The following is a 14425-nucleotide window of genomic DNA, read 5'->3' on the forward strand; positions in this document are numbered from 1 at the left end:
GGAATCTTCTCTCCAATCAACATGAGTGAGAGTGAGACTGTTTGTGCCCTTACATCTGCACCCTTTCAAACTGTTAGATGTGCATGATGAGCTCTGTGATGTCCTAGCAGACAACAGTTTAGTCTCTTTTATGTCACTGTTTTTGTTGAGCTTTGGCCATGTTTGGTCTGTATATATCTGAGTGTGTGTGTGTGTGTGTGTGTGTGTGTGTGTGTGTGTGTGTGTGTGTGTGTGTAGGAGCTGAGTAAGAGCCAGGTGCAGCTGGAGGAGCAAGGACAGCGGCTGCAGGAGAAGCAGGAGCACTGTGTCCAGCTGGAGGCCGGCCTCAAGGAGACCAAGGACAAGCTGCTGACCTCCGACCAGCTCACTGACGCCCTACAGGCCCAGGTTAAGGTGAGTGGGGCACAGCCCACACACACACACACACACACACACAGAGCTCTGTCGCGGTCTGGGTGGGTTGCTCATGCAGCAGCACCTCAAAGTTGCAACCCAAACTATGGTCTTGAATTTTATAATGAGCATTCCTGAGGCCTGCTTGTGTCCGTAATGACTGCTGTGTTTTTGTGTGTCTTGGTGTGTTGTGTATGGTCAACAATTCCATTTATCCATTTGTTAATGTGCGGACCTACAGTGTTCTACAGTGTTCTACTGTGTATAAAGCTGATCTGTGTGTGTATGTGTGTGTGTGTGTGTGTGTGTGTGTGTGTGTGTGTGTGTGTGTGTGTGTGTGTGTGTGTGTGTCTGTGTGTGTGTGTGTCTATGTGTGTGTGTGTGTGTGTGTGTGTGTGTGGTTCAGAAAGCGGAGCAGGAGCTGTCGGAGCTGCGCTCGTGGCAGGAGCAGGCGCAGCAGGGCCAGCAGAAGCTGACGCAGCAGGTGGCAGAGCTGGACGGGAAGAGCAAAGAGCTGGGACGCCTCCTCGGAGAGGAGAAGCAACGGTAAGGACTGGAGCCGTGTGTGTGTGTGTGTGTGTGTGTGTGTGTGTGTGTGTGTGTGTGTGCGTGTGTGCGTTTGCTGACTTTTTGGAATTTAGGACTTTTCTTTTGAACTCAAAGAGAGTAAACTGAGAATTAGCCCAGTCAGTCACCCTTAGCAGAGCACTCTCTCACATGCATGAATGGACCCAGATGTCGGCAATTTAGCAAGTGAAAAAGACACTCTCCTGTATGTACGTATGTACAGTAGAGATTTGTACAGCCAGCACATAAACAATGTCTGCAGGTGTGTATGAGTGTCATTAAACAGGTTTGTTTGTGTATCTGTGGTACAAAATATAGGCAAAATATAGGTAACCCCTCTCTCTCTCTCTCTCTCTCTCTCTCTCTCTCTCTCTCTCTCTCTCTCTCTCTCTCTCTCTCTCTCTCTCTCTCTCTCTCTCTCCGTGTCTCGATCTCTCTCTGTTTTTCTGTTGTCTCTCTCCTTTCCATCTCTCCTTTCCTCCTCTCTCTCGGTCGGTCTCTATCTTCACCTTTCTCTCCCTCTCTCTGTTTTTCTGTTGTCTCTCTCTCCTCCCTCTCTCCCTCTCTCCTTCTCTCCCTCTCTCTCCCTCTCTCTCTCTCTCTCTTTCCCTCCCTCTCTCCCTCTCTCTCTCTCTCTTTCCCTCCCTCTCTCCCTCTCTCCCTCTCTCTCCCTCTCTCCCCCTCTCTCCCTCCCTCCCCAGTGCTGTGTCCCTGCAGGAGGAGCTCCAGAAGCGCTCCTCGGCCCTCTCCGAGGCACGGCAGCAGCTGGACGGCAGCCAGCAGGAGCGCGCCGGCTTGCAGGCCCGCCTGGACTCCCTCACCCAGGAGGGGCAGGCGCGGCAGGCCGAGCTGGACAAGAAAGCCCAGGGCCTGGCCGCCGACCTCCAGAAGGCCCAGCAGCAGAAGGAGGCCCAGGCCAAGGAGCTGGCCAAGACCAAGGAGGGCCTGGCCAAGGCCTCCAAGGCCCTGAAGGAGAGCCAGAGCCAGCTGGACAAGGAGAAGAAGAGCCTGGAGGCCAGCCTCAGTGAAAAGGTTTGGGCCTCCGTGGTTTTCAGTGTTAGTCTATTGGTCAGAGTCAGTGTTTGTTATCCATCCCAGGGGCAAGTCTGTCGCTGTTATCTGCCCTTAGTGGTGTGTGTCAGTGGTATGAAGGGAGGAGCTGGGTCTCATCAGATGGGCCTTGATCAAAGGATCTCGGTTTCCACTGCCGTGGTCACGTCTGAGCCCATGTGTTGTGGGTCATTCTCCGAGTGCTGTGTGTGTGCTGTGTGTTGTGTGGTTCGTGCGCTGTGCCCGAGCCCATGGAGACATTGTTTAAAACAATCCCCCTCCATAAACGCCTGGGATGACCTCAGTCCTGCTGCGCTTCTGGGAAATGAGGCTCTGGCCTGCTTGGCCCTTTCCACCGCTGTTGGCACAGAGGGCAGTTAAACGTGTGCAGACGAGGCCCCGGGCTTGGTTTGATAAGGTCTCCATGAGTTAACTGGGCTGTAAAGCTGTCGTCTCCCTCCCTCCCTCCCTCCATCCCTCTCTCCCTCTCTCCTTCCCTCCTTCCCTCTCTTCTCCACAGGAGCAGGCTCACCAGAAGGCCATGCAGCAGCTTCAGAAAACTGCTGATACCACAGCCAAGGAGCTGACAGATGTCAAGACTCAACTTCAGAAGTTGACCGAGGTCAGTTCTCTTTTTTAAGTCTTTATGGCTCTTAGTGTAACTATGTGTAGGCCCCGCTGCTGTGTGAACATGAAGGGCGGGCCTAGTCCTAAAGCCAGAGCTTTTTTCCACAGAGCTTTTCCTCGAAGTTCTACTTTTACTCTACTCCTAATGCGTGTACGGGAAACGGGCCCTAAATAAAGCTTTTCCCAACAGGCAGAGAAGGGGCTGAAGTCACAGGTGGCTACAGTAAATGCCCAGCTTACGCAAGCTCAGGACACCCTCAAAGCCAAGGACAAAGAGATGCAACAGCTGCAGGCACAGCTGAAGACAACCCAAGGGTCCTTCAACCAGGAACTGAAGAAACTGGAGACCCAAGTGTCGGAGCTGCAGGCCGCCCAGGCCAAGAAGGCATGTTGTGGCATTGCTCGCGTGCTCGCCCCCCCCCCCCCCCCCCCCCCCCCTCCACACACACACACACACACACACACACACACACACACACACACACACACACACACACACACACACACACACACACACACACACACACACTCATGTCAGCCCAGCAGGGGTGCACCCGGGCCACAGAGGTGTTAGACATGTTCAAGTCAGCGCGTTGAGTGACACGCATGTAAACACACACGTCTTACACAAGCGTCTGCTACAGGCACATTTCTATAAAGCAACACATTCTCTTACACTTACGCATCTATAGCCACAGTGTATACTGGCATACCTTCACTGTTACACCTGTGCACCTTCACACACACACACACACACACACACACACACACACACACACAGACACACACACGCAAAATTGCTGGTAAGAGAGGCCAGCTGTACCCTTTGAGAGTTTATTTGGGTGGAGAATGCCGGGACATGACGCAGAAGCTCACATTCATCTGCTGAGTAAGATGGAGAGACACACTTAGCCAGAGGAATCTGGGCAATAATCTGGGCATTCGTTGTAGTCAGTTACAGGATATTGCCCTAATAAATTACCTGAATATGACGTCTTCACTTAAAACACAAAGCCTCTGTTTTTGTGAAGGTGTGTATATCTGTATGCATGTCTTATGAGTTTTTGACTGTGTGTCGTCTGTGTCTGTATCTGTGTCTGTGTGTGTGTGTGTGTGTGTGTGTGTGTGTGTGTGTGTGTGTGTGTGTGTGTGTGTGTGTCTCTGTGTGTGTGTGTGTGTGTGTGTGTGTGTGTGCATCAGGCGGAGGAGGAGGTGAAGCTGAAGGAGCAGCTCTCCTCCGTGTCTAGTGAGCTGAGCTCGGAGAGGAGTCGTGCTGTGGAGCTGCAGCAGAGCCTGGAGCAGCGCCAGCAGAGCCTGGCCACCCTGCAGTCCGACTGCTACGGCAAAGAGTCCGAGCTCTCCGCACTCCGCCAGGACCTCAAGGTGTGTGTCTGTGTGTGTGTGTGTGTGTGTTTTGATCATTACCTGAAATGTGAAAATTCTACTCAAAGGAGACTTTGAGGCTCTGTGATGAAAGTAAGCTGTGGCTCTTTGTGTGGCCTATTTACTATAGATGAGGTGTGTACATTTGGAGTGTGTATCTCACTACTGTGTGTGTGTGTGTCTCTGTGTGTGTCTGTGTGTGTGTCTGTGTGTGTGTCTGTGTGTGTGTCCGTGTGTGTGTCCCTGTGTGTGTGTGTGTGTGTGTGTGTGTGTGTGTGTGTGTGTGTGTGTGTGTCTGTCTGTGTGTGTGTGCGTGTGTGTGTGTGTCCCTCAGGCGTCCGGTGAGAAGCTGGCGCTAGCGCAGGAGGAGCTGAAGGCCAGCCGTTCCCACCTGAGCAGCCGTGAGGCCGAGCTGCAGCAGCTGAAGAGCAGCGGAGCGACTCTGCAGCAGAAGCTCAAGGAGAGCGAGGAGAGCAGCCGCAAGCAGCACAGCACCCTGGGAGAGCTGCAGAAGAAACAGGTAGCACAGCACAGCACAGCACAGCATACAGCACACAGCACAGCACAGCACACAGCACAGCATACAGCACACAGCACAGCACAGCACAGCACACAGCACAGCAGCACAGCACAGCACAGCACCCTGGGAGAGCTGCTGAAGAAACAGGTACAGCAGCACAGCAGCACACAGCACACAGCACAGCATACAGCACAGCACCCTGGGAGAGCTGAAGAAGAAACAGGTAGCACAGCATACAGCACAGCACAGCACAGCACAGCACAGCACAGCACAGCACCCTGGTAGAGCTGCAGAAGAAACAGGTAGCACAGCACAGCACAGCATACAGCACAGCACAGCATACAGCACAGCAGCACAACAGCACATCACAGCATACAGCACAGCAGCACCCCCACTGGCAGGAGTGAGCACAGTTCAGTAGCCTCTCTGCCTTTATGGGAGAGAACAAGAGGTGCAGTGTTGGGGATAAGGAACAACACAGTGTTCGGATAGCAGTTAAATATCTGAGATTGTAATGCGGTCACAATCTCGAAGTGCATTCATTTTTGCTACCCATTATCCTGCTCATTCTATAGTTACAACTTCCATAGTTTTTTTTCTATTTGGCGAATTTGTGATGTATAACAGTTAATTTAAACCAAAGAGCTATTATGAACTTGATGTCAAATATCGCAAAGCCATTGAAGTTCAATTCGGGTTGCCAAAGAGGGCGCTATTTAGTCAAAAGGACCATTTCAATACCCAGCCTAAATATAAGGCTTTAATTGGGCTTGTAAAATTGCAAATTGCAAATATTTTTTATCGATCAAACTTAAATATATACTATTTTAACATCGGAGAACACAGTACAATACTCGATTCACCCATTCTATGTCCTCTTTAAATGATAAAAGCAGAAGGTAACGTTTGGTTATTAAGCTGATGCTTATGTCCAAAGGTTACCTAGTACAGACGATGATATGGAGTAGACCTTGATAAGTGCTGCACCGCACCCATGCAATAAAATGAGCAGCATTTAGCATCAATTACATGAATACCGTCATGTAATGCATATAAAGTCGGATGTTTCTAAACATCTAATCAGTGTTGGTGGTGTGTGGCTGTAATGGCAGGAGAGTATCTTGTACATGCCACGTCACGTGTGTGTGTGTGTGTGTGTGTGTGTGTGTGTGTGTGTGTGTGTGTGTGTGTGTGTGTGTGTGTGTGTGTGTGTGTGTGTGTGTGTGTGTGTGTGTGTGTGTGTGTGTGTGTGTGTGTGTGTGTGTGTGTGTGTGTGTGTGTGTGTGTGTGTGTGTGTGTGTGTGTGTGTGTGTGTGTGTGTGTGTGTTGCAGGCCCAGACGCAGGAGGAGCTGCATAAGGAGCGTGCTCAGGTGGAGGAGCTGACAGCAGCCCAGAGCGCTCTGGAGAAGGAGAGGAGTCGCCTGGGCGCCGAGCTCAAATCTCTGAGCGAGAAGTCCGACAAGGTCAGAAGAACAGTATGCAACTGCACATGTGTGCTGTCATGCCCCTGATTAGAGATCCCCCAAGCTAGAGATGCCCCAGTGAGCTTGTATTTAGGATCACGGAGGACAGGACATGCATGTGGGCCCGTGGCGTGTTGTGTGTATCGCCATGGACAGCCTGGCTCATAGCAGACCTGACATAAAATGGGGAGACCACACCGTGGTGTTCGATAAATAAATAGTGTTTATTCACATAACTAAGTCAGAATAATGTATTAAAACAAAGTGTAGTGCAAAGTGTGTCTAGGGGAAATAAAACCAAAACACAATGCAGATGGAGGAAGCTTCCAGCAAAGGGCTGCGTGGTTGGAGAGACCTCTCTCCAGGCTCTCCCCATCAGACTAAGCCACAGAACCAGTGGAGTCCAGCTCATTAACTCCTAGTGCCAGCCATGCACTCAGCACCCAGCAGGAGACAGCCAGGCAGTCCATACCGTAATTCCCCAACTATTAGCCACAGCTTACACATTGATATTGCTAAATTTCTTCAGCTGTGAGGTTAATACACAGGAACAGTTGATATGGTATTAATATGGTTTGTTTCTTTGAACTTGCATTTAACACTGCCCTGTGGCTTATACACAATGCAGCCAATACACAGGACATTACTGTAGAATAAAGAGGGAAGGGTAGGGTGACACAAGAGTCAGCAGGGCCGTAACAGCATGTACTCTACACTCAGACAGCTCACCTTGATGAATGGCTTGATGTGCACATTCAGGTTCTTTGACTGACAGCTGTTTATACTGATCACGTGTTGTATTTTGTATCTTAAGCCTGAGCTACGCCTGACACGCCCAATGTTTGTAGTGTGGAGTTTGCTTAAGTAGTAGATGTGTGTGTGTTTATGTATGTGTGTTTATATGTTAGTGTGTGTGTGTATATGTTAACGTGTGTGTGTGTGTGTGTGTGTGTGTGTGTGTGTGTGTGTGTGTGTGTGTGTGTGTGTGTGTGTTATGTTAAAGGGATAATCCGGAGTGAAATGCACTTTAGATCAATTTTTCGGACTATTGGGAGTACATACGTTGAGTTGACACCAAAATCATGTCATTCGGATGTATTTTGAGAATGTTCGAGCTCACCGTTTTTAGCCAATACTCGTTAGCCTGGAAGTGACCGGGGCAAGTCCTTTCGCCGCTACAAAACGCTATTTTTATACCTCTTCTACTGTTCCAACCCAAAACACTACACTTACGTGGTAGTGAGTAGAGGGTCCCTAAAGCCAAACCGAAGTATCCCCACGTCTTTATGTGGTGGGATAGAGAGTCCAGAATGAATTTAATCGAGTCCGTACCTTTCCGGAAATGTTATTAAAATGTTGTTAACGCGTTGCTAGCTGCAGCAGCGACATTTCCGGAAAGGTACTGACTCGATTAAATTCATTCTGGACTCTCTATCCGACCACATAAAGATGTGGGGATACTTCGGTTTGGCTTTAGGGACCCTCTACTCACTACCACGTAAGTGTAGTGTTGGTTGGAACAGTAGAAGAGGTATAAAAATAGTGTTTTGTAGCGGCGAAAGGACTTGCCCCGGTCACTTCCAGGCTAACGAGTTTTGGCTAAAAACGGTGAACTCGAACTTTCTCAAAATACATCCGAATGACATGATTTTGGTGTCAACTCAACGTATGTACTCCCAATAGTCCGAAAAATTGATCTAAAGTGCATTTCACTCCGGATTATCCCTTTAACGTGTGTGTGTGTGTCTGTGTGTGTATGTGTGTTTATATGTTAGTGTGTGTGTGTGTGTTTATGTTAACGTGTGTGTGTCTGTTTGTGTATGTGTGTTTATATGTTAACGTGTGTGTGTGTTTGAATGTGTGTTTATATGTTAACGTGTGTGTGTGTGTGTGTGTGTGTGTGTGTGTTCAGGAGCTGAAGGAGCTGCAGGCGGCTAAGCAGATGCTGATCCAGGGGAAGCTGGAGCTGCAGGGCCGGGTGGAGGCGGGGCAGGCGGCGCTGGAGCAGGAGCAGCGCGAGCACCAGGCCACACGCCACGGGTTCAGCGCCAAAGAGGAGCAGCTCAAGGCCGACACGCACAAGATCCATGCCCAGATGGTACACACACACACACACACACACACACACACACACACACATAAAAAAGACAAATACTGCCCATGGCATAGAAGCATTCATTATCCTCATGTTTGACATGTAAACACACAGGTTTGGCGCTTTGGGTTTTGGCTCTCTGTGCACGTTAAATGCGCTATATAAATAAATTACTTACTTACTTACAGGCGAGTTTTTATTTTTTTCCTTAAACATACACATACATACATACGTATGTACAGTATATCAACATTACAAACTTCTCAGTGTCATCTCTCATTTTAGTATATTGACAGTGAAGATTTAGCATTTTTATTTTAGGCCGTAATATGTGGGTTTTTCCTCAGTGGACGAAAATAGCAGTAAGCAGAAAAACCACACACATCACAATCCAAGATCTGTAAGGTTGTGTGTGTGTGTGTGTGTGTGTGTGTGTGTGTGTGTGTGTGTGTGTGTGTGTGTGTGTGTTTATTTATTTGTCTGTGTTGTGTGTGTGGCGTCCCAGGCGGAGGAGGTGCGTGCTCGCGAGGAGCTGCAGAAGGAGAAGGAGGAGAGCGAGGTGCGGCTGGGCCTGCAGCTGTCGGCGCTGAACGAGAACGTGGCCACGCTGAAGCGCGAGTGGCAGGGCAGCCAGCGCCGCGTGGCCGAGCTGGAGAAGCAGACGGACGAGCTGCGCGGCGAGATGGCCGTGCTCGAGGCCACCGTGCAGAACAACCAGGATGAGAGGCGCGCCCTGCTCGAGAGGTCTGCACACACACGCACACACACACACACACACACACAGACAGAGACAGACACACACAAACACATGTTTGGACATATACCTTTATATTACTGCTGTCAGATTAAGGGTCTGGCCACAAATAATGAAAATGGCCCAACTCGAAGGGCGGCACCAAGCATGCATTAGAAAATCTCACTGCACGCAATTGGATAACGCTACGACCAATGTTTACTCTGACTGATTCTGGACCTTGACGCAATTGGATAACAACGACCAAAATCGAAAGTTGTAGTGCTGTCGTCATCAGTTCAGCTCTCCTTTGTCCCGCCTACGCCGATTTGATTGGTTTAGCTCCGATATTGGTGCAAAACGTAATGTGTATCATTGCTCGTGGCCAGAGTATCTTGCAGACACAATTCAAATTGTGCTCTCGCAAGAACTCTGGATTTCCAGGGTAGGATCTCTTAGGTAGGCATGTAAATTCACAAGACCATCAGAATGTATGTTTTTCACCATATGTGAGATCCTTGAATGTCTACAGTGTGTGCATCAGTGACCGGGATATTGCAGGGAATTCTAGGTCTTTATGTGACAAAATGGTGCGTTTTCTACTCATTGTAAAGAAACCGTTGCAATTCAAAGTTTGTACTGTCAAGATTCATGTAAAACTTGGCAGGATTTCTCCTTTCAAGTAGTATGTTGTGATGACTGTGTTTATATGTTAGTGCATTAAGGTGGGGCGGGGGACAAACAGGTGGTTAACACGGTGGTTGATCACACAAATCAGTCAGTTTTTTTTTCACATAATTCATTCAAATAATCAAATGTATTCCGTGTGTGGACAGCTCTGCTTTACATGTGTAAATACATGCTGGGTGTGTTCCTGGAGCTCTGTTGGTTTAGCAGAGTAGTAACAACACTGCGGTCATGGCTTTGATAAGCAGATAACACGCACTGTTAAAACATTCTGTCTAGTACTGTAAATCATCTTAGTAGACTAATAAATCTTAAATGTAGACCTTTTTAAAAAGCATTGTTTTGCTCTTTTGTAACGTGTGTCTTACATTACGTGTGTGTGTGTGTGTGTGTGTGTGTGTGTGTGTGTGTAGGTGTGTGAAAGGCGAGGGGGAGATGGAGAAGCTTCAGGGGAAAGTGGTGGAGATGCGCAGGAAGCTGGACGATACCACCGCCGCCATGCAGGAACTCGGCCGGGAGAACCAATCACTACAGGTCCGCCTCACACACCCAGCCAATCAGCACAGTGTTAGATGGACAAGCAGCCAATTGCTGCAGGGCACACACATCCACTGTAGATTGTCTACACTGAACACTGACTCCCTCCCTCACACCCCCTCCATGTGTGTGGGCGAGATGAGCCATATTAAATCTAAATAGAAATATAGATCTGTTTTATCTTAATAAATAAATCAAGATGCTGTTTACTAACTACAAATAAACCAACACACTGAATGAGAATCAGTTCCAGTAAATGGTCTGTATCGATTCAGATGCTTTGTTTTCTGTTTGTTTTGCAAACGTAGCAGCGGTTGTCATGGTGACCGCATGGTGATGTGTGACCTTTCCTGTGCCCCTAGATCAAGCAGTCCCAGAGTTTGACCCGAAAGTGGGCAGAGGACCACGAGGTGCAGAACTGCATGGCTTGTGGGAAAGGCTTCTCGGTCACTGTCAGAAAGGTTGGCCTATTTCTCTCACTCTCACACTCTGACACACACAAAGTCTCTCCCTCTTACACACACACACACACACACACACACACACACACACACACACACACACACACACACACAGACAAACTAAACTATTACACACCCTTACACCTCATTCCAGTTAAGTACACATATGCACATACCTGTAACACATGACATGCAAACAGGCCGGCTCCCTCCCTGGGGTGCGTTTTGACATCCTCGCCACACATTCTCCCACACACACACACACACACCACACACACAGCACAGCACACCACGGTCGCTCCCTCCACTCTCATCCATTTGTCTCTTGTCAGGAGGGAGAAACCCGGCCGGCTCTCACGCACACCATTTGTTAGGTGGTGCCACACGGTCCTATTCACCGCAAGAGGGGATCAATAGTGTGTTAATGATCAGCCAGTGCCCTGCACGCACTCACTCACACACACGCACACACACACACACACACACACACACACCCCTATCCCTCCAAAGGGCTGTTTGCTCAGGCTGAAAGAGCCCCACATCAAAGGCCGGCACCGCTGGAGGCCGGTGTGATTCAGACCCCACAACAACAGATCAATACAAATGCTAATGCTGCTGCCGGTCTTCAAAGGCGCGAGCTGCTCCGTGCTGCAGCACAGCAGCGCGGTGAAGATGATCGCGGCGTCACGCCAAGTGGCTCTGACCTGCACGGTGCTGCCCCAGCTCATTACACCCACCCCGGGCACACGGGCCCGACTGGGCTTCAGTTATCACACACACCTTTACAGCTGCCATGAGCCCAATACGCAACACCCAACCTCGTCTTATGATCTCACTCTCACTCTCCCTCTCCCTCTCCCTTCCTCCCTCTTTTCTCTCTCTGTCTCTCTCTCTCTGTTTCTGTGTCTCTCTCTCTCTCTCTCTCTCTGTCTGTCTTGCTGTCTCTCACTCTCTCTCTCTCTCTGTCTACAGCATCACTGCAGGCACTGTGGTAACATCTTCTGCAACGAGTGCTCCACCAAGAACGCCCTCACGCCCTCCTCCAAGAAACCTGTCCGAGTGTGTGAGACATGCTTCGAGGAGCTCCAGGGCTGACCTTCACCCAACACACACACACACACACTCACACAACCTCCCTCCCTCACACACACACACACACACTCACACAACCTCCCTCCCTCAAACACACACACACACACTACACAAACTCACACACGCTCACTCACTCACTCACTTACACACACACACAGACACACACAGACACATGCACACTGTGTGAACACACGCACTAGCTGAGGAGCAGAGGACTGCACTCTGCACTGAGAAGAGCTGCTGCAGAGGAAGGACACTGGAGCAGCACCATTGAGAGGGGGGGGGGGCATGTGTGTGTGGGGGAGGGGGGTCACACTTACGGACGGACCCCTCAAGAGCTCATTTGGAAGACTTGCTGAGAGACCTGACCTCCTAGTGTCAACTTCATGGAAAGGAGTTTTTTTGTTTTTTTGTTCTTTGTTCTTTTTAAAAGAGGAGAGAAATAAAAGGAGAGCGGAGACGGAGAGCCAAGCCAGGCCTGTCCCGGTCTGCCCTGCATCGTGCCTTCTCCGCCTCGGAGGCCGTCTACTCGAGACCCAGCAGGGGAGCACGCTCTGGGAACGTGGGGGGGGGGGGGGGGGGGTGGTGTGGCGTCGTGTCCCTGATGTGGCGTGGTCTGGATGTGGAGTGGGATGTTGTACAGAGATGTATATATGGATGGATGGGAAAGATGAAAGATGATTGGAGTGCGACAGGCGATCTGATTGCATTGAGAAGGTGACTGTATGATTGGTGGTTGTGTGACTGAGTTGATCATATCAGAGGAAGTGGTCTGGTTGGGCTGATGGTACTGTAAAGAGGTGTGTGTGTGTGTGTGTGTGTGTGTGCACACGTGTTTTGATGTCAGTGGGGTGTCTATCCAGGTGGGGTCAGTGTGCACTTGCAAGTGGAAGGATGCTGCTGGTCCGTGGAAGTGAGTGAGAAAATTATTTTAAAAGGATCGTGAGATTGATGTTTCCAGACAGGTCAGTGTTACGTTAATGATTTAAAAACTACCTTTAAATACCAGTGTCCAGGTTGCGTTGGGATGACGGAGAAACCCATTTAGAGGTGCTCTAGATTTAGCGGTGTTCTTCTGCAGTCAGGTCTGGTGTGTATTGCTTTGCGTGATGTGGTGTTGGTGAGGTCTTGTCATAGTGAATATGGGTCATGTGTTTGAATGGAAATACAACAGGTGGACAGTGGAATCAACACCAGCAGGGATCCAAAGAACCAAAGAATGTAGAGTAGGAATGTGAGTGTGAAGTATGATTGTGTGTGTGTGTGTGTGTGTGTGTGTGTGTGTGAGTGTGTGAGTTGGGTGGAAGGTGGATCTCTTCTTATCGAACACTATGAAGTGTCCTTGGGTTCTGAAAGGATGGGTAAAGGATCTGGATGTGGAAAGGATGGATGAGTGATCTGAGATTCCCTTTGAGAGCTCTCTGGCCACCCTGTCATCTGTACAGTTGATGCTCAAATGGCTTCTTGTTCTTTGGTTGAAATGTATTGTGATGTTGCGCTGGCCACTGATGTGTCATGACCCACAGGGTGTGGTGAGTCACTGATGTGATATGCAGAACTATAAGTAGGTGCACATGATGGTACAATTAACCCTGCATTGCGCATAGGCTTTGACCTTGTGTGTGTGTGTGTGTGTGTGTGTGGGGGCATGCACGCATGCATGTATGTGTGTATGTATGCGTGCATGTGTGTGTGCGCGCGCCCATCTCGCTTTTGAGCAATAATTGTGATCCCGTGGCACTGGCTGCAGCTGTGTGTGTGTGTGTGTGTGTGTGTGTGTGTGTGTGTGTGTGTGTGTGTGTGTGTGTGTGTGTGTGTGTGTGACTGCTGCGTATGAGCACTTGGTCCGTTTGTATGCTTGAATTTTTAAAAACATAATTTCCTCTTAAATTAATTAATTTCGAGTGTCTGGTGTTCTCGTGTTGTCTGAAGTGTACTGCCTGTACAAAAAGAGCAACTCAGCTTAGCCGTAGATCTACCGCACAAGTGACTTGATGTCGATGTGAAGAAGAAGAAGAAGAAGAAGCAGCACTCTTTGGAAGTGCTACAACCTCAGTGTTGCCCCGTCACCTCTGTTGGCAGGAGCAGGTTAGTCAGGTTTCACCAAGCGACGTAGACCTCCACCCCCCCACCTCCACCCCCACCCCCACCCTACCCTACCCCCACCCTACCCCCACCCTACCCCAATCCCCCAGCTCTGCTGAAGAGGGAAAGCTTCTCAGCTTATCTGTGTTTGTTTCTTATATGGTTTTTCTTTTTGTCTGGGGTAAGGGTGGGGCTCATACCTCTTGCTTAGGCACGGGGGGGGGGGGGTCAGAGGTGAGACGCGCATGACCTTTAGTGCCGGGGGTCACGGTCACATTTTAATTCAGCATAGTATTCACTTCCATCTGGTAATGAATCCAAACAGTATAACAGAAGACATTGTTTTATGTGTTTTAGTAGAATGCACTCAAGCTCGCTCGCTCACTCACTCTCTCTCTCGACTTGCAAATCTTCATGTATTTCCTCATGCATGTGGGACACTGACTTGCACAAGAAAAAAACAAAAAAACACAAGGCCTGCTGAGATGTAGGTGTGGCTGTCAGTGCCAATCCTACTGAATGTTTGTGTTAGTGCCATGGATTTTCTGTCTCCTCTTTCTCCCACTCTGTTGAGAGGAGGAACATCACAGGTGGCGACATCACGTTCGCTTTTATGGACAAAACTTTAGCTCCTCTTTTCACACTCACTAACAGATGCCATCGTAACTTTGTCTGTAACATGTTTTGATTATGATGTATAATATGTTTTTTATATATATAAAAAAAAAGCA

At 49.2% G+C, this 14425-nt stretch overlaps 1 protein-coding gene across 2 annotated transcripts in view; it reads left to right on the forward strand.

The window, feature by feature from the left end:
* Window positions 1–11885, forward strand: part of eea1 (early endosome antigen 1) — a 31473-nt gene extending 19588 nt beyond the window's left edge. For both annotated transcript variants that reach the window (XM_062547268.1, XM_062547269.1), the window contains 13 exons: window positions 238–393; window positions 800–939; window positions 1662–1992; window positions 2531–2632; window positions 2828–3022; window positions 3838–4020; window positions 4355–4540; window positions 5873–6004; window positions 7917–8102; window positions 8605–8843; window positions 9933–10053; window positions 10419–10517; window positions 11490–11885. In XM_062547268.1, coding sequence (XP_062403252.1) covers window positions 238–393; window positions 800–939; window positions 1662–1992; window positions 2531–2632; window positions 2828–3022; window positions 3838–4020; window positions 4355–4540; window positions 5873–6004; window positions 7917–8102; window positions 8605–8843; window positions 9933–10053; window positions 10419–10517; window positions 11490–11612 — 2193 coding nt within the window. In that variant the 3' untranslated portion in view covers window positions 11613–11885. The remainder of the gene's footprint in view (window positions 1–237; window positions 394–799; window positions 940–1661; window positions 1993–2530; window positions 2633–2827; window positions 3023–3837; window positions 4021–4354; window positions 4541–5872; window positions 6005–7916; window positions 8103–8604; window positions 8844–9932; window positions 10054–10418; window positions 10518–11489) is intronic.
* Window positions 11886–14425: the final 2540 nt, after the last annotated feature.

This window comes from Sardina pilchardus, chromosome 10 (assembly GCF_963854185.1).
Source record: "Sardina pilchardus chromosome 10, fSarPil1.1, whole genome shotgun sequence".
NCBI classification, from domain to species: Eukaryota; Metazoa; Chordata; class Actinopteri; order Clupeiformes; family Clupeidae; genus Sardina; species Sardina pilchardus.